This window comes from Barbus barbus (assembly GCF_936440315.1).
Source record: "Barbus barbus genome assembly, chromosome: 48".
Lineage (NCBI taxonomy): Eukaryota > Metazoa > Chordata > Actinopteri > Cypriniformes > Cyprinidae > Barbus > Barbus barbus.
In genome coordinates this window covers 18,201,277-18,227,255 of record NC_136726.1, presented here as the reverse complement: position 1 = coordinate 18,227,255, position 25,979 = coordinate 18,201,277, and the positions used below count along the sequence as shown (strand labels likewise).

The 25,979-nt window shown below is 38.1% G+C and overlaps 2 protein-coding genes across 3 annotated transcripts; one reads left to right on the top strand and one right to left on the bottom strand.

The window, feature by feature from the left end:
• Positions 1-1,020: 1,020 nt before the first annotated feature.
• Positions 1,021-13,532, top strand: LOC306866699 (Fanconi anemia group I protein-like). The gene is made up of 38 exons (XM_079411980.1): positions 1,021-1,150; positions 1,723-1,838; positions 1,976-2,048; positions 2,154-2,284; positions 2,506-2,659; positions 2,940-2,997; positions 3,158-3,199; positions 3,269-3,392; positions 3,474-3,559; positions 3,648-3,780; positions 3,853-3,933; positions 4,361-4,497; positions 4,577-4,757; positions 4,869-4,956; positions 5,058-5,188; positions 5,274-5,344; positions 5,434-5,548; positions 5,639-5,761; positions 5,860-5,928; positions 6,015-6,116; positions 6,199-6,381; positions 7,396-7,517; positions 7,614-7,775; positions 8,473-8,652; positions 8,743-8,909; positions 8,993-9,072; positions 9,149-9,265; positions 9,350-9,401; positions 9,624-9,751; positions 10,268-10,333; positions 10,416-10,512; positions 10,691-10,875; positions 11,034-11,090; positions 12,235-12,294; positions 12,382-12,459; positions 12,581-12,676; positions 12,763-12,876; positions 12,964-13,532. The coding sequence occupies exons 2-38, from the start codon at positions 1,737-1,739 to the stop codon at positions 13,024-13,026; spliced, it is 4,008 nt and encodes a 1,335-aa protein (XP_079268106.1). The 5' UTR covers positions 1,021-1,150; positions 1,723-1,736; the 3' UTR covers positions 13,027-13,532.
• LOC306866700 (DNA polymerase subunit gamma-1-like) lies at positions 12,505-25,704 on the bottom strand. 2 transcript variants are annotated; one of them, XR_013783957.1, is made up of 23 exons: positions 25,533-25,704; positions 24,490-25,100; positions 24,210-24,405; positions 23,007-23,174; positions 22,768-22,914; positions 22,311-22,390; positions 22,042-22,224; positions 21,707-21,858; positions 19,857-19,980; positions 19,551-19,775; positions 19,350-19,467; positions 19,173-19,247; positions 18,691-18,807; positions 18,454-18,614; positions 18,301-18,354; positions 18,105-18,222; positions 16,665-16,800; positions 16,246-16,492; positions 15,743-15,865; positions 15,479-15,656; positions 15,152-15,286; positions 14,837-14,997; positions 12,505-13,262 (listed from the first exon to the last, which is right to left on the bottom strand). XR_013783957.1 is itself a non-coding variant. In XM_079411981.1 (23 exons), the coding sequence occupies exons 2-23, from the start codon at positions 25,053-25,055 to the stop codon at positions 13,180-13,182; spliced, it is 3,621 nt and encodes a 1,206-aa protein (XP_079268107.1). In that variant the 5' UTR covers positions 25,056-25,100; positions 25,533-25,696; the 3' UTR covers positions 12,505-13,179. The 2 variants fall into 2 exon arrangements, 1 of the variants encoding a protein (XP_079268107.1); XM_079411981.1 differs by having other exon boundaries at positions 15,078-15,286; positions 25,533-25,696.
• Between the last annotated feature and the right edge of the window lie 275 nt (positions 25,705-25,979).

Sequence of the window (25,979 nt, the reverse complement as noted above, 5' to 3'; positions counted from 1 at the left end):
AGGTTTAGGCCTAATCCCAGATTAATATGTAAATCTGAGCTGTTTCAATTTAAAGAAACTTGCACTAACTGATCTTAAAATATGTCAGTGCCTTTGTTTTGTCTCAAGATACACATCAGTATTGTTTTTTTCAAAGGCATGTTTATGAAAAGTACTTAAATGTCCTAACTGAACTATTGCCTAATCCTGGTTTAACCTAAACCCTGTCTGTGAAACCAAGCCTATGTGTCTAAATTTTAACCACTAAGTTTACTGGGAAGGCTTTGCAAAAAAGTAATGTACCTATGTACTTGTGCTATATACCATATAATACAAAATCATGCAATATAACCTATGTTTTGTCAATGGTTGAGCATCTAAAGAGTAATTGAATAAAATTAAATATTGCAACAATACAATATTATAATATTGCCACATATTATCACATAACTGCTCTCATAACTGACAATCAATGACAATAATCATATTTCCGATTCCTAGACAGTAGGAAACAGTCATATACAGACTATGATAGATAAGATCATTTGTAAATGAATGGAGAGCTCCATTCCATCTAACATCAACTCACCTGTCAAAAAAATCCATCATTCACTTATAGAAATCGCCCAAATGTTTGTACTAGGCTACTTGGGCTGTAAAAAGGACCTCTAAAAGGTTTCCTCTAGCGGCATCATGCAGAACTGCAAAAAACAATAATTGCTGGTAAAAGGGTAGTTCTGCCTGCTTCTATTTTCTTCAGAATTTTAAAATCGATTCTGTAATCTCAAACGATTGTGATTGGTGCTTCTTAGCAAGCGCTGAGAAAAGTAACATGTACCACGTCCTAATATAACCCGGGAACAGGCATGGCTAGGAATTTTAACCTAATTATTAACGTTAATAATATAATAATGTTAATATTAAACAAACAGTGAATAGTGAAAAATAAGTAAAGAAAAAAGAGACTGGACCTCTAACCCCGCCCACACTCTGGCCAATCAAATGTACAGACGCGACATGACGCGACCGGAAGCGTTTGGCGGGAGTTTCGGTTGTTATTAAACAAGCTAACGGACGGGTTACCGACTGCAAAAAGATACGAGATTTCAAGCAACAGTGCATCTGAAAAGGAACATTTATACACAAATCCTACATAAAATTCACTAAACAGGCAAGTGTTTGGTATTGTAAAGGCAGACTACACATTTAACGCTTTCATATGTCAATATGTCACGTCTTATGCGAATCTGACAGTTGTTCTGGTTTGTTTCAGTATGAATAAATATGAATAGAATATCAGTAGATCTTAATATTTTAACAAATTAGTCTGTTGCATATTTCACATTTTAGTAATTACGTAAATAATGATCATGTATGCATATGGACTAATCGCATGTGTTGCTTCATGAGTCTGTTTTCACATTATAAATGGTTATTTAATAATATTTGTATATTGGTTATAACATCTGTCAAATAGCTATAATTAAGCAGACAATAATTATGAAGTTTCTGTCACTCCCAACTTAATCACCCTCATATTGTTCTGTATATCTATAGGCTATTATTTTGTAGTGGAACACAAAAATAGAAATTTCTGAATGTTTGCAGAAATACAGTAACAAGTAAATATAGTGACCATTACTGTCAAGCTCCAAAAAGCACCATAAAACAGAAATGACACATTTTAGGACGTTGTGAGCTCCTTTGAAATGATGTCTTGCTAATGATGATGTATATTCACAGGTCAGTGTACACAGATGTCTAATATGAAGGTTACGGTGGATAAAATCCTATCGTTATCGGAGAGTGATGGTGTAGATGAGCTACAAAAGCATCTCGCTTTGCTGTCTGATGATCAGGTTTGTGTTTAATGTGTGTACTGATATGTAATGAGGCTGCAGTTGATGCAAATAGTCTGAAATCATGTCATGTATAAGGCAGCATTTTAAATTATATGCAGATCACGTTCAAATCTGCTTTTTGTGTCCTTCTAAAGCTCACAACCATGCTTACTAATAGTGCTCTGAAAGGGAAGGACACGGGCATCCTGATCAAAGCTATATTTAAAGGTAACACTGTGTTCATTTTGTTTCTATTACATTTATAACAAAAAATCTGTAATAACTCTGTGCTGCTTCATCAAATAGAGCTGAATATTGTGTTTGTGATGTTAGGTTCACCGGTAAGCGTTTCGCATGGTGCTAACCACAGACTGCTTGTGTACAAGCACTGTATTCCACTGTGTGAATCTGGAGACCTGCAGACGGAAGTGGCATCCGATATCATTGGGCTTCTGATGTTAGAGGTGAGTTACTTACCATACCGTACTCAAATGAATAGCAATGCACTGGTTATCTTGTGTGGTAATCAGTAGGTTGAAGGTTTAAATCCCACATGAGGTGATCTGAACCTCCAAAGTGTTTTCTAGATTATTACTGTTATTATTTGTAGATAATGAACCTGATTTGGAGGGGTTAAACTTATTAATACTGTACCTTTGTAATATGGTTTTTTTCTGTGCCATAGACACACAGTCTACCTGGTCATGCATTAGCCACATTAGCGTCTCTATATGTGGATGCCATCAAAGTAGGTGAGATGAATAGTGGGAGATCCCTGGAACTTTTCCCAACTATTCTAACAGCTCTTGCCGCTACAGAAGCATTGGCTTATGGGAAAGGTATGCTATTTTTTAAGCCCAAACTGTTCTGTTAAAAAGGAAATGGCTCCGTAGAGCAAAACAGCAAAAATTATATCTGTTCAAAAAGTAATGTTAACTGAGTAAATCTGGGTTAAAGTCCTCTGGAGTAGAGATAAGTAACTTTTTTTTATAGCCTTTTTTACTTTAATTTTCCAAATCAGCATATCAGAATGATTTCTGATTGAAGACTTGTTTGCTTGGTTTCTTATTGATTTTTTATTATATAGTAGCATACATACAAATGCACTTTTTACTTCAGGTGAGCTAAGTGGAGATGAATACAAGAAACAGCTGATCAACAGTCTTTGCTCTAGCAGGTAAAATCTCAATTTTAAATTCTTTTATATTGGTTTTCAATTAGTAATCCATAAAGACAACAATCAAGAAATGTTACATTGCTGTCCAAGTAATACCAGTTCAGAACACAAAAGGCAGTCAATCTTCTGCCTTGAACTAACATATCTCCAATTCATGCAGATGGGATCCACAGTGTGTAATACACCTTACGACCATGTTCAGGTATGACATTTACTGGCTAGTTATCTACTCTTGTCTTGAATATGAAGAAAACTGCATATTTTGTGTTAGGGATGTTCCATTATCTGCTGAGGAACTTCAGTTTTTGATTGAGAAGATTCTGCGGATGTTCCTCAAGTTGGATCTACAGGAGATTCCACCTCTGGTCTATCAGCTGCTGCTGCTGTCTGCCAAGGTCAGTTTATAGCTCATATGTTTTAAAAGTTCTTTAAAAAGTGCACATTGTGTTTATTTGGTCAGATTCTTGTTCTTGCAGGGCTGTAAGAAGTTGGTTCTAGAGGGAATCATCAGTTACTTCAAGAAGCAAGACCAACTTCAGAGAGAGGAGCAGAGAAATGGAGAGTGAGCTACTTGCTTGATTCATTTTTCATTTGACTTGGTATGTAAAATAAAGAGACCTAGATCATTTTTGTATATGTATCTGTATTAGGAGTGAAGATGTGGAGGTGCAGACCATACCACAGGATCAGCTGCGTCACGTAGAAGGAACCGTCATCCTCCACATTGTCTTTGCCATTCGTCTTGACCACGAGCTCGGCAAGGAATTTTTTAAAAACCTTAAGGTAAATATCTGTCTTTTTCACATAACTTTTTCTTTGAGTATCTGTGTGCTAGCTGTTTGTCTTCTTTTGTAGATGGCCCATAGTGATCCATTGTGTCCCTTCAGTATTGCTCTGCTGCTCTCTATGGCTCGCATACAACGCTACGAAGAGCAGGTACGTCTCCGTTTTTCATTATTCCTATTAAAACCTAGTAAGCGGTCTATCAGGACAGCATTTTTATGCATCATGTGTGCTTAAACATTGACCCCCGGTTTCACAGACAAGGCTTAAGCCTAGACTAAAATGTAAATCTGAGCGGTTTCAACAGAAAGAAACTTGCACTGACTGATCTTAAAACATGTCAGTGCCTTTGTTTATCTTAAGATGCACACCAGTAATGCTTTTTTCTAAGGCATGTTTATAAAAATTACTTTAATGTCCAAATTAAACTATGGCCTAATCCTGGTTTAGGCTAAGCCCTGTCTATGAAACCGGGCCTGAATGTCTCAAATTCTTTAAAATGTGCCCGTGATGGCCTAAAAACAGTGGTTTTGCTGTCTCAAACCTTTGTGCCATTCTTAAAATTACCCATAATGCTCAGGTATTTGAGTTCCTGAAGGGCGCCATCACTAAGAACTTCAAGGATGATCAGATTCAGCACAGCTCTAAGTTTTTGCAGGAGCTGCTGCCTCAGTGTAACAGCATCTCCAGCATGATTTTAGACACCGTCAAAAACAGGTCTGGTTAAACTGCAGTGATTTTGAGTTCCTTTATTTATTGTGTAGATTTGTTCAATTTGTTCAGTGTTTATTTGCAGTGTGTTTGGCTGGGATCATGTCACTCAAGGTCTGGTGCAACTGGGGTTTATACTTATGGATTCTTTTGGGCCTAAAGCTGGAGCATTTGGGAAGGTCACAGAAGGAACATCAAGCACGGCTAAAACGCCAAATCAGCTAGCGTGTCGACTAGGTGGACAAGTTCTCCTTGAGAGCTTCAAGGTACAGTATAGTGGTCAACCAATGTTCTTCCAGTTGTATTAATTAAAGCATTCTCCAAATATTTCAAATATGTGACAAGAAGCCAACTCTGTGTGTTTTCTTTTTGTACAGATGCATGAACCAATCAGAGGGGAGATTCTAGAACAAGTCTTGAACCGACTGGTTACTAAAACGGCCTCACCTGTGACCCATTTCATTGGTTAGAAGTTGTCTTTTTTGGCGATTTATTCAAGCTAATTCATAGAAGTTTCATTCATTTATGTATTTTGATCTCTCTTCTAAACTACTTCACTTCCACAGATCTTCTTTCCAGCATTGTGATGTCTGCTCCCATGATCCTCTTGGAATCTTCCTCTAAGGTCACAGAAACATTTGATCAGCTCTCCTTCTTGCCCCTCAGCACTGTTCAGGGTCTTCTCAAAGCTGTGCAGGTAACATCTCAACCCACATGATATTAAGTATGAGCTGCTGTCACATAATCATGTGTGTGATACGTTTAATATTTCCTCTGCTCAGCCTCTGCTCAAAGTGAGCATGTCTATGAAGGATGCCCTCATCCTGGTCCTCCGGAAGGCCATGTTCTCCAGGTATAGCAAGAAACGGTCCACGCATCCGAATGTATTTTCCTCTGTCAAGTCATGACTAAGTCTCAATAAATCTTATCCTTTCTCTGAAGTAATTTAGATGGCAGGAAGTCAGCAGTGGCAGGCTTCCTGTTGCTACTGAAGAACTTTCGTATTCTGGGGAGTTTAGCTCCCAGCCAGGCCAGTCAGGCCATTACATCCAGCCAGGTAAACAAACATCTGCAGACATATGTGCAATGCAGTTTTCATTACATACTCTTGTGTTATTGTGATTATGACTGATTCTGACTCCTCCAGGTCCAGGCGGACGTCCACTCGCGCTATAACACTGCCACTAATGAAGCCTTCTGTCTGGAGATCCTGAGCAGTCTACGCCGCTGCCTCAACCAGCAAGCTGACGTCCGGCTCATGCTTTATGAGGTCTGGCCCTCTCACTTCCCCTACAGGAGTGAAACAATACAGCTGTTTCAGTGATCCATCTGCGCTGTACTGAGAATGTAATGCATTTTATTTTAAAGGGTTTCCATGATGTCCTTCGTCGTAACTCTCAGCTGACGAGTTCCATCATGCAGACCCTCCTGTCACAAGTGTGTATATCATCCTAAATCGAGCTCTTATGCCTTCCTGCTCTGACTAACTGATGGTACTGATCCATTCATTATTTGTTTACCAGTTAAAGCGATACTTTGAACCAGAGCAAGATCTGCTTCCGCCTCTGAAGCTGGAGTCGTGTATCAGCGCACATGGAGATCAGGTCTTCATCCAGGAGCCTCTGGTACAGATGCGATGCCTCAATCACATTGATATATGATGCACTTGATCACATAAGAATTTTCAGCTAATGTATGTTTCTCCAGGCTCACTTGCTGTGCTGCACGGTTCACTGCCTGCTGTGGAACCAGAACATACGGTCAGGTGGCAATGTGAGTGAAGATGATGATGACGAAGATGAGGAGGGTGGAGTCCAAAGTGAACTGCACGGTATATTGGAAAGCATAACGAAGCGCATGATTAAAAGTGAACTGGAGGATTTTGAGTTGGTACGTTGTAATTCCCACCATTGCTTGGAATAAAAATGTCAGAAAACCTGTTAAAAATTCTTGGGGCCAGATTTACTAACAGCTTGTGCCAGTGCAAACCATCTTTTGGCGTTCAAAAAGGACTTTTAGGATTTACTAAAGATGCGCAGTGAAGAATTAGCGCTGAAAAGGCGTGGACACAGTTCTTTTTTGCGCCTGACCGTATTGAATATTCATTTGCAGGAGTTTCCCTTTCAGACGCAAAATTTATGGGAGGAGACTATTAAAATAAATAACATGATTTACTAAGGTTTGCGCTCGTCAAATTACTGGTATTTGCGCCCAGAAAAAGCATGTCTTAAGGAACACTCCACTTTTTTGAAAATCAGCTCATTTTCCAACAGTTGAGTTTTACCGTTTTCGAATCCATTCAGCCTGTCTCCGGGTCTGGCGGTAGCACTTTTTTTTCCATGTAGCTTAGCATAGATCATTGAATCTGATTAGACCGTTAGCATCCCGCTCAAAAATGACCAGAGTTTCGATATTTTTCTTATTTAAAACTTGACTCTTCTGTAGTTACATCGTGTGTACTAAGACTGACAGAAAATTTAAAAAGTTGCGATTGTCTAGGCCGATATGGCTAGGAACTATACTCTCATTCCGGTGTAATAATCAAGGAACTTTGCTGCCGTACCATGGGTGCAGCAAGCGCAATGATATTACGCAGCGCCTGAAAGTAGTCCCCAGCTATATCATAACTAGTTACCTAGCTGGGGACTACTTTCAGGCACTTCGTAATATAAAGCAGGCAGTAATTTGCACTGGTCATTATGAAAATCGGTGTTCTTTAATGTGCGCATTGTCAGTAAATCACATATAGAATTTTCCCTTCCCATTGGCACTTTTATGGAATTGCGCTCTATCGCTAATTTGCCGTTTAGTAAATCTGGCCCTTGGACCGGTATTGGACATTTGGTCAAAGTGGGGATACTGTGGGGAAACTAAATTTTTCATGTCTCATTTAATGTGTCTTAGGATAAATGTGCCGAATTTTCAACAAGTTCCAGTGTTGGAGTGAAGAACAGCATCTATGCTGTGCTGGTGATGGGACTGAATGAGGTTCTCATGGAGTACAACTTCATCACTGCCAATTACAAGTGTGTGTTTGTGAAAGTGTTGTTTCTGATTACTTTTACTTCTTAAATGATGTGTTAGATGTGTTTAACATATTCTATTTTGCACATACTGAGCAGCAAGAACCATTTTGAGGACATTCTGGAGCTATTCAAGCGCTATCATAAGGTGTCTGAGATCCTAAAGGAACGGGCAGGGAAAGGCCGCCTCACGTCCAGCAAAACCTCTCGCAGCCTGCTTTCTCTAGGCTTCATCTCCACACTGCTCACTGCCCTGTTCAGGTACAATTTGAGTGTGTAACTACGTGAGCATTTATACATGAACATATACACTACCGTTTAAAAATCTGGGGTTGTTGATTATTATTTTTTTTTTATGTTTTTGAAAGAAGTCTTATGCTAACCATGGCAGAATTTATTTGATCAAAAAATAGTCAAATTGTATATAAAAAATTAAGTAAAAATATTTTACTTAAAATACTTTTATTCAGTAAGAAATCATTCAATTATTTAAAAATCTCTGCTTCAAATAAATGCTGTTCATTGAACTTTCTGTTCATCAAAGAATCCTGAGAAATGTCACGGTTTCCACAAATATCATTATTAATAACTGAGCAGCACATCAGCAAGTTAGAATGATTTCTGAAGGATCATGTGACACTGTAGACTGGAGTAATGGCTGCTGAAAATTTAGTTTTGCCGTCACATGAATAAATTAAATTCTAAAATATATTAAAATAGAAAGTTATTTGAAATTGTAATCACACAATATCACTTTTATATTGTATTTTTGACTAAATAAATGCAGCCTTCGTGAGCGTAAGATTCAAAAAAACAATACAAAAAAGTAATTATTCCAAACTAGTGATGTTAATTTTTGAAAATTGTAAATTAAAAATTTAAATAAAATGTTCAATAAATTATCAATCCAAATTGTATTATCATCATTATGAAAAAATTATGTATTTAATTATTTTAGAGACAGCACTCAGAGCCGTGAGGAGAGCCTGTCTGTGTTGCGTTCCTGCGGAGACTTCCTGCGCTACTCTGTGAGTGTGGCTCTGCAGAAGATCCAGCAGCTGGAGGAGACGGGACACACAGACGGGCCGGAGGGACAGAGCCCTGATAAAACCTTCCACCACCTCTGTGACATCACCAGGTCTAGGCTTATGTTACTGTCTGAGAGGTGGTTCAGTGCCTGAACGAAGCTGCAATAATTAACCTCATGCATGCCTTTCCCTGCATGCAGTGTGCTAATGTGGCGCTACACCAACGTGCCGTCGACCGTGGAGGATGCTGGGAAGAAGGAGAAAGGCCAGAGTGTGTCCTTACTATGTCTGGAGGGTCTACTGCGAGTCTTCACCACCGTGCTACAGCGATACCCGACACGCATGAGCAACTTCCTGTCATCTCTCGGTGGGCCTCTTGATACTCCTGTCACTTCTACATAATACTTCTGTATGTTTATGGCGTTTTAATTTAACAAAAAAAGCTTAAAGATGTTTCAGGGGAAGGAGAGGCAGAGGGTGAAGGGTCTGATCTGACAGAGCAAACAGCTTTCTACATCCGCCAGTTTCAGGTACCAGCTTCATTTTCTGTCAGTCCATCTGTCCAAAACACATTGGCAAATATTGTACATTTTCTTTTCTGTACAGCGAGCGCTGATGAACCAGCTCAGTGGGGGAGAGGAGGAGCTCAACAGTAAAGAAGCTCAGTTATTGGTCAGCATCCTCAGCGTACTCTCAAGGCATCTCAATCCTTCCTCTCAGCAGGTAGTTCTTCAAAACACACATGCTTTTTCAGTATTAGCTGTATGGAACCTCAATGTGGCTTTTGTTGTTTTTTTTTTTGTGCAGTTTGTGCAAATTATTACCTGGACTGTGAAAATTTGCAAGGAAACAAACTTCGGTAAGTGATTCATGTGCAGATACAAAGATGAAACATTTATTAGGGGCTGCTGAGACGCTTTCAAACCATTGAAATGCAGCATTGCGGCAAAAGTGCAGGAAATCTTTTCAGGAAGTGTGATGATCCATATAAAAAAAATCATCACAATATTCACAATGCTGCATAATTTTGTATCCCAACCCTATTTTCACTGGTTTCTTATAAAGATATGGTCTCTTTCAGAGGACATCTCACTCACTAAGGGCTTGCTGTCCCTGCTGTTCAACCTGCATGTCTTGTATAAAAGCCCAGTGTCTCTGCTCTGGGAGATGTGCCAGGATATACACAGCCAGCTGGGAGACATCGATCAGGTACTGTGGCTTCAAGTCTTCTCAAAGCAGCAAAGTGAGCCTATTTTGAAAATTGATAGTACTGGAGGACTTTACATTTGTGACCATGAACCACAAAACCTTGAAATTGAGATTTATACATCATCTGAAAGATGAATAAATAAGCTTTCCATTGGTGTATGTTTGTTAGGATAGGACAATATTTGGCCGAGATACAACTATTTGAAAATCTGGAATCTGAGGGTGCAAAAAAATTACCTTTAAAGCTGTCTAAATAAAGTCCTTAGCAATGCATATTACTTATCAAAAATTAAGTTGATATATTTACGGTAGGAAATTTACAAAATATCTTCAAGGAACATGATCTTTACTTAATATTCTAATGATTTTTGGCGTAAAAGAAAAATCACTAATTTTGACGCATACCATGTATTGTTGGCTATTGCTACAAATATACCCGTGCTACTTATGACTGGTTTTGTGGTCCAGGGTCACATTTGATCTTATGTCACTAGAATAATCTCTGTTTCTGAGCAGGATGTAGAGGTGGAGAAACAGTCTCATTTTGCCATCATCAGCATGAAAACAGCTGCATCCACCACGGTAAGAACGGACTGTCTTCAGAAACAAGTTTTTAAATCTTCATACCTGTAATTACAGCACATCTGCCTCTCTTTCTTTCCAGCTTCTAGTCTTGTCTCAAGTTGGAAAGGTGTTGGATGAAGTCGACTGGTTGATCGCCAAGAAGAAGGGCCAGATAAGCTCAGACAGAACAATTTCAGGTAATACACCAAAAACCTTGAATCTTTTCTTCTGAAAGCCCTCCAACACACCTGCCTGGAAGTTTCTGATTAGCTGGGTCAGGTGTTTTTAATTAAGACTGTGGCCCTCCAGGACCAGGATTGGACATCCCAGATCTAGGATAAAGAGCATTTTCCTCTGTGTGTGTGTACATAATAGGAAACACCCAGCAGCCACTAGGCCAGCAGGACCTGATTGAGAAGGCTGTCACGATTCAGTTAGGCACACTGCTAACAGCTCTGCATGAGCTGGTTCAGACTGCCCTGCCCCCAGGACCCTGCACAGACACACTAATGAGAGAGCTCAGTCGAACTTACAGCATCCTGACTACACTTAGCAAATATGTGAGTCTCCTTCTGATTTATGACAGTAATGTGATTTATAATCGTCATTTCAGTTTGCTCTGTTATGGTTTGGGGAATCTTTACAGCTCAGAGCTTCACACAAAAACAGTGCTGCACATAAAATTAAAGTCATTAAAAACACTTATTTTATTTTGCAGTATATTCAGCTGTGTGCGACCCAACCTGGCCAGCTACCTGCACGTTTGGAGAAATTGGTAAGATTTTTCTAAATATTTACAGTACAGAGAGGGGCAAGAAAAGAAATTAAGTGTAAAATATAAATGTTAAACTTTAACATGTATGATAATGATGTGGGTCCATAAAGTCTGGTTAAAGGGATTCTCCACCCCAAAATGCTAATTTTGTCATTAATCACTTACCCCCATGTCGTTCCAAACCCGTAAAAGCTTTGTTCGTCCTCGGAACACAATTTAAGATATTTTAGATGAAAACTGGGAGGCTTGTGACTGTCCCATTGGCTGACAAGTAAATTACACAGTCAAGGCACAGAAAAGTATAAACGACATCGTCAAAATAGTCCTTCTGCCATCATTTTATGAAGCGATGAGAATATTTTTTTGTACACAAAGAAAATAAAAATAACATTTATTCAACAATTCGTCGTCTCTCTGTCTCAGCGTAGCAGATGGACTATTTTGACGATATTGTTTATACTTTTCTGTGCCTTGACAGAACCTTTTACAGGTTTGGAACGACATGGGGGTAAGTGATTGACAAAATTAGCATTTTGGGGTGGAGTAACCCTTTAAATCCTGAATCTGATTTCCAGTGGATTAGACTACTGAAACTAATTTCTACTGACAATAAAACCGTTTCTTCAGCATCAAATCAGCAAGACTTCTGAAGGATCACTTGACAGTGAAAACGGGAGTAATGAGGGTGACAGTTCAGTTGTGTCATCACAAGAATAAATTACATTTGAAAATATATTCAAATAGAAAACAGCTATTTTAAATTGTAATTTTCACAATATTAAAATTTCTGTATTTTTGATCAATTAAATGCATAAAATGGCGAACGTAAGAGACTTTTTTCAAAAACATTACTGACCCCAAACTTTTAAAAGGTAGTGTAGTTGCAACGTTTACCTAAAAAAATTGTTTCAAGGATGTAAAATTTGATATACAACTCAACATTAATGCCTTTTATTTGTGATAAAAATAAATCTTTTAACTGTTTCCTACCAAAGGAACCACTATTTTGTTCAAACAGCCATTATTACCAAATAGGGTTATATTTAACTTAAAACAGTAAAAACAGAGTTAAAAATATTCAAGGCATGTTTTTTAGATCCACATTTAACCGAAATGCCACTAAAATAGCTTCTCTTGTGTCCAGGTGAAGCTGTCAGGGTCTCATCTCACTCCTCAGTGTTACGGTTTCATCACGTATGTACAGGTGTGTACCTGAAAAAGATCCTTTTCGATGTTTTTCAACCTTCACTGCACTGTCTGACACATCCTCAAATCATGTTCATTTGTACAGAGTGGAGAGCTGACGGCAGGAGGCCCGGAAAAATTAAAGAAGAAGAAAAAAGAAGATGAGGCGGTAGCAGCTGCTTCAGTAGGAACATTTTTGAATAAATGTTTTGGATTTTTTTTTTTTTTTATGAAAATATTTGGTAATAATTTAGGCTTTGGAGTGCAAAGTCTTAAATGTTTTGTGCATCTGATGTGATTTCTAGGCTAAAGTCCTTCGTGAGACTAAAGCCATCCCGAATCTCATTTTCAACATTGAACAGTATGAGAAGTTTCTCATTCTTCTCTCCAAGAAATCCAAGGTAAAGTCTCTGCACAGCGTATACAACAAAAAGTGTTAACAAAACTTTTGAAAAACGAAGGCACATCTCTGAATGTTTTCAAACAGGTCAATCTGATGCAGTACATGAAACTGAGCACTTCCAGAGACTTCAGAATCAATGCTGCCACATTGGAAGCTGCACTCCAGGAACAGGAACAGCAGCAGGATGAAAGCCAACAGGTGTGTCTTTGTTTAAACATGTTTATGCTCAGGCAGTGCTGTGGGTTTGGGCTCTTCATCTTCAATGGTGTCTATTTCTTTCTTTAGACTGAAGATTCTCAGGTTTCAGAGGAAAATCAAGCACCAAAGAAAAAGAGGAGGAAGCAGTGAAAAAAAAAAAAAAGTCCTCCTTTTGCATTTTTTTTTACAACCCTGTTCGTTCATTTCTCTCATTTCAACACTGAGTTCGTACTAGGGGTGGCAATTTATGTGTTGAGAGAGACTGCATCACCTGCGTTCATTCTTTTCATGCCACAAATATTATTATATCCTTGTAGCTTGCTGTTTTTCTTTGGCCAACGACCCTTTGGTGATCTCTATAATCTGATAAATGTCCAACGCCTCACCTGTTGATATATAAAAACAATATATAAAGAATCCATTACTAACTCTGTCGTAATTAATACATTGTAGTATTTCATTTTATTTGAATTTATAGTGTTAACAAGTTCTTCATGTTCACAAAATGCTGCTATAATCTTAATAAACAAATGTCCACATATGATCTAGTAAAAAATTTTAAAGACACAGTTTACCCAAATTATTTGCTCACTCTCACATCATTCCAAACTTGTATAAAATTTCAGTGGAATAATAAAAGATTTCATACATTATGTAAAAAATGCCTGACTACCCAAAATCTGCAGATTGGCTCTGACTTTAAAGGTGCTGTATGTAGGATTGACACCCAGTGGTTGAACTAGGTATTACAGTCCAAATTCAAAATATTGGAGAGGGGTTTTTTCACCCACCCCCAAACCCCCTCAGACTTGACACACACGCAGGTTGCCAGATTGACGACACCAACAGGAACGAGCGCAGCTTCCATGACAGATGAAATACGCTGTGTTTTCCTGCCAACTGGCAACCCGGGGTGCCAAAATACAATTGGGTAAACTGGGTTACACAAACCAAAACAGAGACAGACATTCCGACACGGAATGCAAATTTTCTGATTAGAATAACTGACTATAGCATTGTTTTTCAGATAAACAAGTATGTTAATTTAGCATGTTTCTTACATATCTGCAAACATGGTATTTTTATGCTTTAGTAGAGTCAAAAACTTAAAGGTGCTGTATGAAAGCAATTACAGTTTCTCCTAACTGTAAATCTGGGCAAAAGTCACAGTGTATTTCAACCTGTAAAGAAATAATTCAACCAAGACTGAAAATTATCTTAACATTTACGCTCAGGCCATCCAAGATGTTGGTCAATTTCTTTCAGATTTGGAGAAATGTAGCATTACATCACTTGCTCACCAATGGATCCTCTGCAGTGAATGGGTGCCGTCAGAATGAGAGTCCAAACAGCTGATAAAAACATCACAATAATCCACAAGTAATCCATGCTTGTGAAGCGAAAAGCTGCATGTTTGTAAGAAACAAATCCATGAAGGCGATTTAACTTTAAACTGTCTGTGACTTTTGGCCAAAATAGGAGTCCATAATACATGATAGCACTTCCTCCAGTGAAAAAGTCTATCCTGTGTTGTCCCCTCACATCAAAATCCACCAATGTATTTGTTTAGAACTGTTTTGGACTATTTTCACTTGTAAACAGTGCACATTTCTCTCCTGATTCTGATGATACAATGTTTTCACTGGAGAAAGCAAAGTATGGAAAGAGACTCATATTTTAGCCAGAAGGTATTTTTTAAATACATGCAGCTTCCCACTTCACAAGACATTAATTGATGGACTGGAGTGGTGTGGATTACTTGTTGATTATTGTGATGTTTTATCATGGACTCTCATTCTGATGGCACTCATTCACAGCAGAGGATCCATTGGTAGCAAGTGATGTACTGCTACATTTCTCCAAATCTAATTAAGAAACAAAATCATCTACATCTTGGATGGCCAGAGGGTGAGTACACCATTTCAGCTAATTTTGATTTTTAGGTAAACCTTAGTCTGACCTTGTCTTAACCCGTATCTCCGCTCCACTCCTGTGGGGTTGGATGGAGTCACGCAGTCCATAGTCACCTCCTTCCGTAAGCACTTATCGATGTCCACCGCACTGAAGAAAGCCACTGACTGCGGCAAGTCCATCATTCCCAGTTTATAGGCAAACATGCACCTGAGAACGGACAAAAATATTCAAGCATGGACTTCACAGGGTAATGCCAAAAATAACAGGAATCAAAGTTAGGCCTTCACCTGGTGAGCAGGTTGGTGATCTGCAGGGCCAGTGCAGCTCTGTAACAATCTTCACTCGTCACCAGATAACGCACCTCATCGTGAATACTGATGCAGAAGCGCCCGTCAACGTTGTGTTCCTCAAACAGCCACCGCATGGCCACCAGCATTAGATGGAGATAGTCCACCGCTGAACTCTGAACCACCCAGTTTACTCTGCTGGTAATGAACTAAAGCATAATAGAAGTCTCATTAATTCCGTTTAGCTCAATTAGCCTTCCTGTAGCTCAAACAGTACAGCAAGTCATTTCATGCAGTTACAAACTTCAGTTGCAGAGGTATAAATACTACAAGAAGATTGTTGAAATAAATTACAACACAAGTTATTTCATATTATAGTGTTTGCCCAAGTGTTGTCTCACCTCATCCTGAACAGCAGAAGGTTCCAGAGCTCTGGAAATCCTGCAGCCAAGCACTGGAGTGGCTGGTTCCTCAGAGTGGGCGATGTTTTCCAGTTTATTGAACATCTCTGATTCTGTACCACCTGCCCACACACGCTGCCCTGTGAGATTCCACTTCCTCTTGCTCCCTCTGGTGGTACTTCAAGGATTAAACACAGGTTTGACATGCAGATTTGTCCAACACAGACTAGCATAAAACAGCTTGTTACACAGTAGTCAGCAGACCTTTGAGCTGCCAGCTTGGAGATTTTACGCAAATCCTGGAGTGAGATGCTGCCATCCTCAGCTCTTTCCACCTCCACATTCAACTTCTTTACCAACCATTCCCCTTCCTCAGACAACTGATATCTGCACATAATCAATTTAAAGCAAAACAAATAAATAACTTTTTTTATATTTTAAAATAATATAAAAAAAAAATCTTTATTTAATCTAATATATTGTTTAATATGAATGTTTGAATAACTTTTTTATATTTTAATAAATCAATTTAAATATTTAATATCTTATTCACTTTTTAAATACAATCAATTTCATGGAACTTGTTTTTAATAACTTTTTATATTTTGAATAATTTTACAACAGCATATCATTTAGTTATTTATATTTTCAATACTTTTTTATAATTTAATATTTGTAATAACTTATTACACTTAATATATATTTTATAGAATCATTTAATTAATACAATTTACTATCTCTTATTTTAGGGGGGTTTTTTTGCCTACCTACGCAGTCCTTTTGTAAGTGCGTACATCTGGCGAGCTTTACTAGCTGCTTCCTGTTGGCTTAGTCTGTGATTGAACTGCATTAGCAGTCGCTCAGCAAACGGCTGGCCGGCCCCATAAATCCGGCCATAGTTGAAGACCTTGGCATGTTCACGGCTAATGCCCACAGCATCTGCAGTACGGCTGTGCAGATCCGTGCCCTGACTTTTCTTTCCCTGGAGCGTCATCCAGCCAAATGCTGTGCATCCTGGAAATCAGAAATTAAGAATGACCAAAGGGTGTAGTTTGCTCCTCATAAGAAACATGATTTGGCATCCTCATTTGTAAGTCGCTTTGGATAAATGACTAAATGTAAGTAAATTTTCTTTTAGGAATTTGCATCTTGGAATCTAATGGCTGGGAAAGTGCATCTGGAATACCATGCATTCCTGCGAACTGTGCTTCTCCCAGTATGGCAGCGATCCACAGCTCTTGAGAGTCCACATCTGCTCCCACCAGGTGATACCCAGGAGGCACCTGCACCATGGCCTTCAGCTCACTGCCTACACGATCTTTCTGCAAACACACACACAAACCCCTCAGACATTAAATGCCACTTTCATGCCACAATTACGGCAGCCCAATTCCGCCACACAAGAAACAAAAAAATTATGCTTTGGTAAATCATTTTTGACATAAGTTATAATTGCTCCTTCGCAGGGAGTTTGATTGGCAGGCAATCTGACCGATCGTTAAGCTGAATCTGCTATTGTTATTTGAAATACAAATCAGGAGAGTAGATTAACATTGGTGGACTTGAACTTGAAAAATGGTGTGTATTGACATCTTTCTGCGGTTGAAACAAGATACCTTCTTATGTTCATTCATGTTTATTTTGTGCTATAACTAGGTAAAGCGGGAGAGATGTTTGGTTCACATGTCGCTTGAACCGAGGCAATACAGCGATCTGTTACACATTAAAGAGCCACAAAATGGTATTTATTTATTGTTTGAATTTAATAAAGAAATGACTAAATTTGAAAGCTGAGACTTTGTTCCATACCTTAAGTAACCTGCTCTGTTTTGCCTGTCGGCGCATTGTCAGCGTCCACTTTGCTCCAAGATGTATTTTTCACTGTGTGAGAACATGATGTGTGGCGTGACCGCAGCATGGCTTGTCGCATGGCGACAGTAACTAGGGGGGGGGGGGGGGGCAGGTCTTTACATAGGGTCAATTATGACAAATGTTGAAATTCACAAAAATGTCACAAATATGACAAAGTAGAAACTGGGATACTACGTGATACTTTTGTCAAAAAGCAGAAATTAAGATACATCATAATTATGGCATAAAATGTTTTGTGATGATGGTTGAAAGTTTGACAAGTCATGACAAAAAGTAGAAATTATGAGCTACTATGTCATAATTATGTCAAAAAAGTAGAAATTATGAGATGCTACATAATTATGAAAAAAATTGAAATTATGTGATAGTCGAGTCATATGGCTTATGACAAAAAAATCAACTCAACTGTCATAATTTCAACATAAGTCAACACAATTTTGATATTTTGTCTCATAATTATAACATAGTACCTCATAATTTATAGATGATTTACCATATCATAACTTTTTTCTTGTGGCAGATATGTGCTTCCATAAGCATGAATGATATAGAGCTAAATCAGTAATAACGATAAACTATATATAATAACAATATATTAAAAATAACTAATAAATAGTATATAATAAAATATACAAGATTTATACACAAACACATACACACGTTTACTTAATGGCAATAATTAATTAACTCCATTAATTATGAACTGCCATTCACAGTGTTTTATGGAAGGCACTGCACTTCGTAGTTGTCGTACCCGAGCATTACTTGCAGTCAGCCACGTGGGTTCTACAGCTCTGCGAGTGACGGTTCCAGCTGTGACGACCTGTGGTAAAATGGCACCATACTGTCCTTCCTCATCAAAGTCATCATGTCTGATGAAGGAGCAGAGAGTCAGACGACTTCTGATGTTTTCACTCAAATGAAAAAGACACAATACGCCATTAACAAACCGTCTGACAGTGCGCGGCAGTTCTGCCTTACGGAGCCATACCACCTTTTGGGAGCTGCAAAGACAGACAAAAAAGAGATTTTGGATCAAATATCAGCTGTAAGCACCATCTACACATTCAAAAGACTAGCATATTTAAAAGAGACTCTCAAACTTGATGCGTTTTTGAGCATTTCTCCAGAATGACATCATCTTGTTGATCTCCAGCGCTCGTGTGGCGTTGGTGCCTCCTCGTCCTGCCTGAAGCGTACCGTCCTCCATTTTAGACAAGAAGTCTTTTGAGAATGGGCTACCCACATTGTTCTCATTTCCGTCCTGTGATTTGAAACTGAGTCATATATGAAGATAACTTGAATGAATGCATTGTATAATGAAGACAAAAATCTTATACCTTATGAGGCAGTTTGAAGAACCAGCATCCAGGGATGTTGACATCATTGTATGGTCCATTTCCATTGTGATAGGGACACTCGCCATTTCCATTTTCGACTAATGCATTTAGATTTTTCTAATGAGTAAATATAGCTATTATTACAAAAAAATGTGTTTGCAAAGCATCAACTAAGAACATTTCATTTTTTAAATAAGATTAAGTAATCAAAATTTTATTTAATTACTAATTATATTTTTAAATAACTTTTTCTATTTTTAAAAATGTAAATGATTTATTCAATTTACTACTATTTAATATATCCATTTAACAACAATACTTTTTTTACACAATGTAATTGTGATTTTAATATAGCACATAATATTACTTGTATTTAAATATAACATTCAATAATATTTTTATAACAAATAAATATAAAAATATATATATATATACACAGTATATATACATATAAAAAGTTTTTTTTATCATCACAAGCTAACCTTGATCCTCTTGGCTGGGCCTGCTGTACTCAGCGCTTCATCATCAAACACTTCCAATCGACTCACTTCTTCAACCTACACACATGCACAAAAACATGCAGACATGGATGAAAATGACCACTTTGAAGGAAAATACTAGCCCTAAAAACGCTATTCAGTAGCATGCAAAGCTCTAACCGTCTGCCATACGGCACTGTCCGTCAACATGAAGTCATCAGAAGGTGGGCTGTCTAGATACTGGGGCTGTTCCTTTCCCTTGCGCTCACAATACTCCTTATAGATGCTCTCAATTGCCCTAGAAGACAAGTTTTAGGAAAGATGCTGTCAAGCCACTGGATTTTTCCTAAAGATCACAGTATTATCTTTGCTTTATTTTACCTGTATGGACATATAGGTCCTTCACTGTCCTCTGAGGTGTCCAGGTTATCTCTGCGGCCTGGTACAAGGTAACCCCAGCCGTGCTGGTCGGTGTAGTGCAGGGGAAAGCCGTCCCATGTGAGACCCATGAGCTTGGGCGTGACCCTCATCTGCAGACTGATGAGACTGGCTCCAGGAGACCAGTCCTCGGCCTCAGACATCTTCACACACAGCTTACGATACCAGCTGAGCATAAACAACGTACAAAATGTGCGCTCATGCAATGTGCTGTTTTATTCAAATGAGATAACGGGTGGTGGTACTTACCTGGGGTGGGCCGGTAAGTGCTGTCTCCTTTTTGGCAGGTAGCTGACTGTCTCTTTTAGTCTCTGTACAAGCTCTCTGCTGGGGTGCAGACCAGCTTGCTCTTCTTCTGGAGGAGGACCTGGGTCTGAAACAGAGTGTTATTAATGTTATTAACCTTTAAAATAACTAAAAGAGAGTGTAATTTTCTTTAAATATTTTACATAATATAACAATAATAATATTGTAAAAAAATATATTATTACAGTATTTATTGTTAAAATTACCGGATAATTCCAGGTTTTCAAAAACCTTAAGAAATCCTGAAGATTGAATGTTTTTTTCCATTTATATACAGTAAAGTTCACAGTAAAGACAAAGTTATAAAAGGTGTAAAAGTTTATACAATATATTTATTTATATTAAATTTATAAAATATATTTAACCTTTCATCAACACTTCTAATCATATACATTATTTTAAATGAATAATTTTCAATACTGATAATAAGAAGATAATAAATGTTTCTTGAGCACCAAATCAATATATTAGAATAATTTCTGAAGGATCATGCGACACCAAAGACTAAAGTAATGCCTGCTGATAATTCAGCTTTGCCGTCACAGGAATAATTTACATTTTGAATTATATTAGAGTAGGAACTTATTTTGAACTGTAATAATATTACTGTTCTCTATTTTTGATCAAATAAATGCAGCCTTGGTGAGACTTTTTTTTAGAAAGTATTTTAAAAATCCAAACAGAAGTGTACTTAAAGGGGTCATCGGATGCAAAATTCACTTTTCAAGTTGTTTGAACATAAATGTGTGTTGGAAGCGTGTGTACACATCCATCCTATAATGATAAAAATCCACCCAGTGTTTTTTTTAAATCCTTATTTTAAAATCCTCTCTCTCAAATCAGGCTGTTCTGAGGTTCCTGTCAGAATTACGTGGTTCGGTACAGGCCCCTCCCACGATAGTTGATTGACAAGACCGTCTTACCTTAGACCCGCCCTGAGTGAGCTGAGAGCTGTCCGCCTCCGGTGCAGGGGAAGACAAGATGTCTCAGATTAAGCGATTGAAGTGCTTAGTTGTTGGATGTAATAATAAATATAGTCGTCAGTTACTCCCGACATCTGAGCTGCTGACTATGCAGAGGATTAATGTTACTTTCGCTTTGAAGTGAATGCGCCGATCCTCGATCTACATAAATGCATCTATGTTCGCACGAATCATTCATGATCCAGCTTTATCTACAGAAGAAGGGAGTATAAGGGTTTTTATGAATCTTTGCAAATCGCATTTCCTAATAATGTGCAAGTTAACCAAGTTCTGCGGCTGAAGTTTAGTATGCTCCATAGATATATATACCTAGATTATCGACTGTTTCTATAGGCCGCAATACGTAAGCCATCCGCCATCTTTGGAAAAGTCTGCGAATCTTTGAGCACATTGACTGTGTGATCTTTGAATATTCATTGATTATTATTATGGTGAATGCGAGATGGCTGATGCGTCAACGTATCTGGAGCGGTCGAATAGGGATCTACACATATCTATAGTCTGCTCGTCACTCCACAGAAGAGAGGGGCGGAGTCAGCAGAGCTCACTAGGATTTAAAGCAACGTGGACTAGATCAGCGTGCTGAAGACAGAGCTGATTTTCACAGGGTAAAGGAGGTGATTTTTACACTACCATTGAGAATTTTTAACCAAAGTATGTTAGAGACTTTTCATTAAGACCCTAAAGTATCATATCAACTTGTGTAAAATGGGCATCCGATGACCCCTTTAAGGAATGTTAACTGTCTGAACGGTTTCAAACAACCAAATCAACCATGAACCACCCTACTGAATAAAACAAAACACCTACCCTCGTTCCAGTCTTCGGGTACATTTTCGTTTGCTGCTGCTGATATTGCCTCAGCATCTTGTTTGGCTTTCTTCTTGCTTACAGGTATTTTCTTTTGCTTGAAGTCCTGAACGTCCCAATCCAAGTCCCACAGCCAGGGATCATCTTTGTACCTGCACAGCAGACCATACCAATAATAACAAAATATTGAATAGCTACTGAGCACTAAAACTGTAAGCAGAACCTATTTTACACCAGGCCCGTAAAAAGTAACTGTATGCTCCTTAAAAGTGGATACATTTCCTTCAGAGACTCCATTTGGTTATTATGAAAGAAACAAGCTAGTGCATGTTTACCGCTCATCCCCCAATAACTGGCAGGCATCGTCAGCCAGAATCATCAATGATTTCTTCATCTCTCTCTGCAGCTCTTCATAAGTGGTCTGGGCATCTTCCAAATACCGCTTCCAGTTCTGATTGACAGGAAGGTAGCATACGCCCATTTCTAGCATACCTGCAAGTGTCACTGGGTGAGGACACCTAGAAAAATGCAGACGACAGGTCACTTAGCAATATAAGCCATAATGCAGAGCTGGTGGTGGGTTTATGTAAATGAAGTGTCATACCGCTCCATAAAGAGAGGCAACTGTTGAATGAAGACCTCATGTGTGGCCAAAACATCAAGAGCACAATACTGCATCAGCTCCTATCAGAGAAAACAAAATAACTTCAGAACACACTAAAACACATTTCCTTCATTTGTACTTGCATTCATTTATGAAAAGGTATAACATCAGAACACATTTGGAGAAATTTAGCATTACTGTCACTTGCTCACCCGTAGATCCTCTGCAGTAAATGGGTGCCGTCAGAATGAGAGTCCATACAGCTGATAAAAACATCACAATAATCCACACCACTCTAATTCATCAATTAACATCTTGTGAAGTAATGTAATGCTACATTTCTCCAAATCTGTTCAGATGAAAAAAAAACTCATCTACATCTTGGATGGCCTGAGGGTGAGTACATTTTCAGGAAAATGTTCATTTTTTACGTGAACTGTTTCTTTTACATGTTTACCTGAAAATGTGTCCTAATGTCCTCCATGCTCCCCTTCACGAACAGATCCCTAGCTTCTTTCTTCAACGGTTCTCCTCCCACGTAGAGAGCATGAACATCAGCAAGGTTATTAATACTGCTAATATCAACCCAGTCCCATGAGCCAATCTGCATTAGAAAATACATACAATTTGTTACCGGTTGGTAGTATTGTAAACTATTAAGGCTGAGCTGACAAAAGTTGCAAGGTCTGTCCGAACCATCGGGCCCTCAGATCTTCGGCCGAGGCGCTTCATGTGCTCCTTCACTTCCTGTAGCCCTTTTCTCTTGCCATACTTGCTAGCCATCCAGAGTGAGCGCTGGAATCCCGTCAGACCTGAGATTGCCATGTGGAGACTCATTGTGTCCAGGAAACGCATTTTGGAGCCCTGCACAGACCAACCCAAAAGCACATGCATTATACACAGGGTATCATATAGTTTTTTGGCCAATATTAGAGATTTCTATTTAATTGTAATTGTTTATTATCAGTTAATACTGGATATTTATTTGTGCATGTTCACTTTAAAATTAATCTTTAAATACACTAATATTTTAATAACACTATTGAAAGTAATTTTTTGCAAATCCCTTTATTTGTTTAATATTATTATTACCATTTTAATTAGCACTTATTTTTATATTTTCAGTTTTGATTTTAATTTTAGTTTAATTTTTTATATTTTTGTTGTGTTTTAATCATTAGTTTTTATTTTTAAATACTTCTAAACGTTTTATTTATACTTCTATTTTATAAATTAAAGTAGTAATTTTAGTAGTAATTTTAGTTTTATTTCAGATTTTCTTCCAATGTTTATGTTTTATTTTAGCTTTATTTTAATTAACAAAAATTACTTTTATATTTTCAATTTTCACTTAAATTTCACTTTATTTTATTTACGTTTTAGTTTTACTAATTTTAGTACTTTTAGACAGACTAATTTTAAATTAGTCACTTGTCAAGACAACATTTTTAAGTTTCCCAAACCTATTTGTCAGTCCTTTTACAGAAAATATTTTCTGTATAGTATCTCCTGTAATATTAAGGCATTATTTCACTCATTTAACAACCCATTGGCATGTTTACAGTTTTCTGATGCTGGTTAACGGTCATACAACATGCAGGAAACTAAGTGTTTTATTTTGATAGTTTTTATTTTAAAATTATTCTTTTTGATTAAATTAATTATTAGCTTTTCAACTCATGAACCCCTTGCAGTTCCATTGTAAACCCCAGTTTGGGAAAGCCTGCTGTAAAATATAATGTTACAATGTTCTGATGCCAAAAATTGCTTTTAGCTTTTAAAATGATCAGCGTTTTAGATTTCATTGTTTTAAGACCAAATAATATAGAATTTTAATATTGTTACACCCTCAGAATCAACAAAAAGCAAGCAAAGAAATATTTGAAAAATGAATCTCACCTTCAATAAGTACTGTTCTTTAATGTGCGCCCGATCAAAGCTCACGTTGTGTCCAACCACAAGCCTCTCCTGCCATACACCGCCCCGCGGTTGAGTGGAGTTTGCTAGAGTCTCCAGAGGGATGAGATCGGACAGCGTCACATCACTAGACCAGGTGTATCTGTCCTCTATGAGCCTCTTACTGCACCACGAGTACCTGCAACACCAAATAAAATTTTTGTCTAGAATCACTGCTAAAATCCCTGGCAAATATATACAGATTATGATCAGTAAACCTCACCAGGCATTTGGGGAAACCGCCACGGCCAACGTAGGACAGTGTCCTTCCTCCATGCAGACTTCCACATCAAACACTACAGCTTTCTCATCTGGGAAATTCACACTTTTGTGCTCTCCACCCGGCCCATACCGAGTCCAGCCCACTTCCCAAGCCCATTCCTTGGGCATCCTGGGAAGTCTGGCTCTCTGAAGCTGACTGGCCGCATCTAGGTAAGGAAGGCTCTGCTTTTGGGCAAGTAAACTGAAGTGTTCGTCGATGTCATTGCCGTACATTTGAGGTAACTTGAGTTCTACGTCAGGTAACAGGACTGTTTCTTTCCCCCAGAGTTTCTGTTGCTCCAAATGTCTTATACTGCGCTCAACATCCTCGTCTGTGTACTCCGGCGTCTGACCCCGAAATATCTGCTCCTGCAGGTTCCTGGAGAGCATCTGGATGTTGAGGGGGTTCAGACGGGTCTGATCTGAGCCCTGCTGGGATTTGGGTTTCACAGAGGTGGAGCACCATCTTATCCAAACTCCAGTTCGTATGAAGGTCTTCCACCGGTGACATGCTATCAGACGGAGCATCGTATTAGAGCCTTGGATGAAACATACTCAGATACTTAGAAGAACCTGGTAAATGAAAAATAAATATAAAAGTTAGAGATGCATCTGAAAGACCACATCTGACCATGTCAAGAAGACTGGCAATGTACTTCCTTCAAAATGTTATTTTTGCCCTTCGCAATCACATTTCAAAGCAGTGTGTGTTTTTTATTATTGTTGTATTTAAATGTAATTTAAATATTTATACTATAAATATACAATATTTTAACATTTTATTTTATATAAAACATTATTCAATAAAATATTTACCATATAAAATAGAATGTTTCATATATGTTTCCAGAGCTCAAAATAAAGGTAGGCTACATAGTTAAGACATACATATGAGAACAAGTATTTCAAATATTTTGATCAAGCATATTTCTTATATTATTTAGTCTGAGAATTCATCAGCTCATATCTGTATTATGAACCGACAAAAAAAATAATGAGAAATACCTGATTAACCACCGTTGTATAAATATGACGCTGCCTTGCTGTCCATGCACTTGCAAATCAATTTAGTTATATTACAGGCAACATTTTATTCTAAGTACAGCCCAAAAACAGACACATTGGGACACTCTACACATGCACACTACAGCTCAATCCGAAGAAATCCTGTTTTTATGAAGCGCAGCGCGCCTCACAGCGACACCCAGTGTTTTGGTACCGCGTGACATTTTCATCAATGACGTAGAATTATTTTGCACCTAAATAATTTTATAGTTACTGAATTGTGAATATTTTTTGATAAATAGTAAAAAAAAATCGCGCCTACCTCCGCTCATCCTCGCTATGTGGATTCAGATCTAGCTTGGTTGAATATTAAGTAGCTAACATGAGTGGTGCAACGTCAGCATTACTTATTTAATATTCATGAGACACCAATAGCTAGTCAGGGTA

Coding starts and splice junctions, on each gene's coding strand:
- LOC306866699 (XM_079411980.1), top strand. CDS start 1,737: ATGTCTAATATGAAGGTTACGGTGGATAAAATCCTATCGTTATCGGAG. Junction 5,929..6,014: donor TGCAGACCCTCCTGTCACAA/GTGTGTATATCA, acceptor TTTGTTTACCAG/TTAAAGCGATACTTTGAACC. Junction 7,776..8,472: donor CTGCTCACTGCCCTGTTCAG/GTACAATTTGAG, acceptor TAATTATTTTAG/AGACAGCACTCAGAGCCGTG.
- LOC306866700 (XM_079411981.1), bottom strand. CDS start 25,055: ATGCTCCGTCTGATAGCATGTCACCGGTGGAAGACCTTCATACGAACT. Junction 18,223..18,300: donor CTGCCGCGCACTGTCAGACG/GTTTGTTAATGG, acceptor CTCCTTCATCAG/ACATGATGACTTTGATGAGG. Junction 14,998..15,077: donor ATCACCAACCTGCTCACCAG/GTGAAGGCCTAA, acceptor GTCCGTTCTCAG/GTGCATGTTTGCCTATAAAC.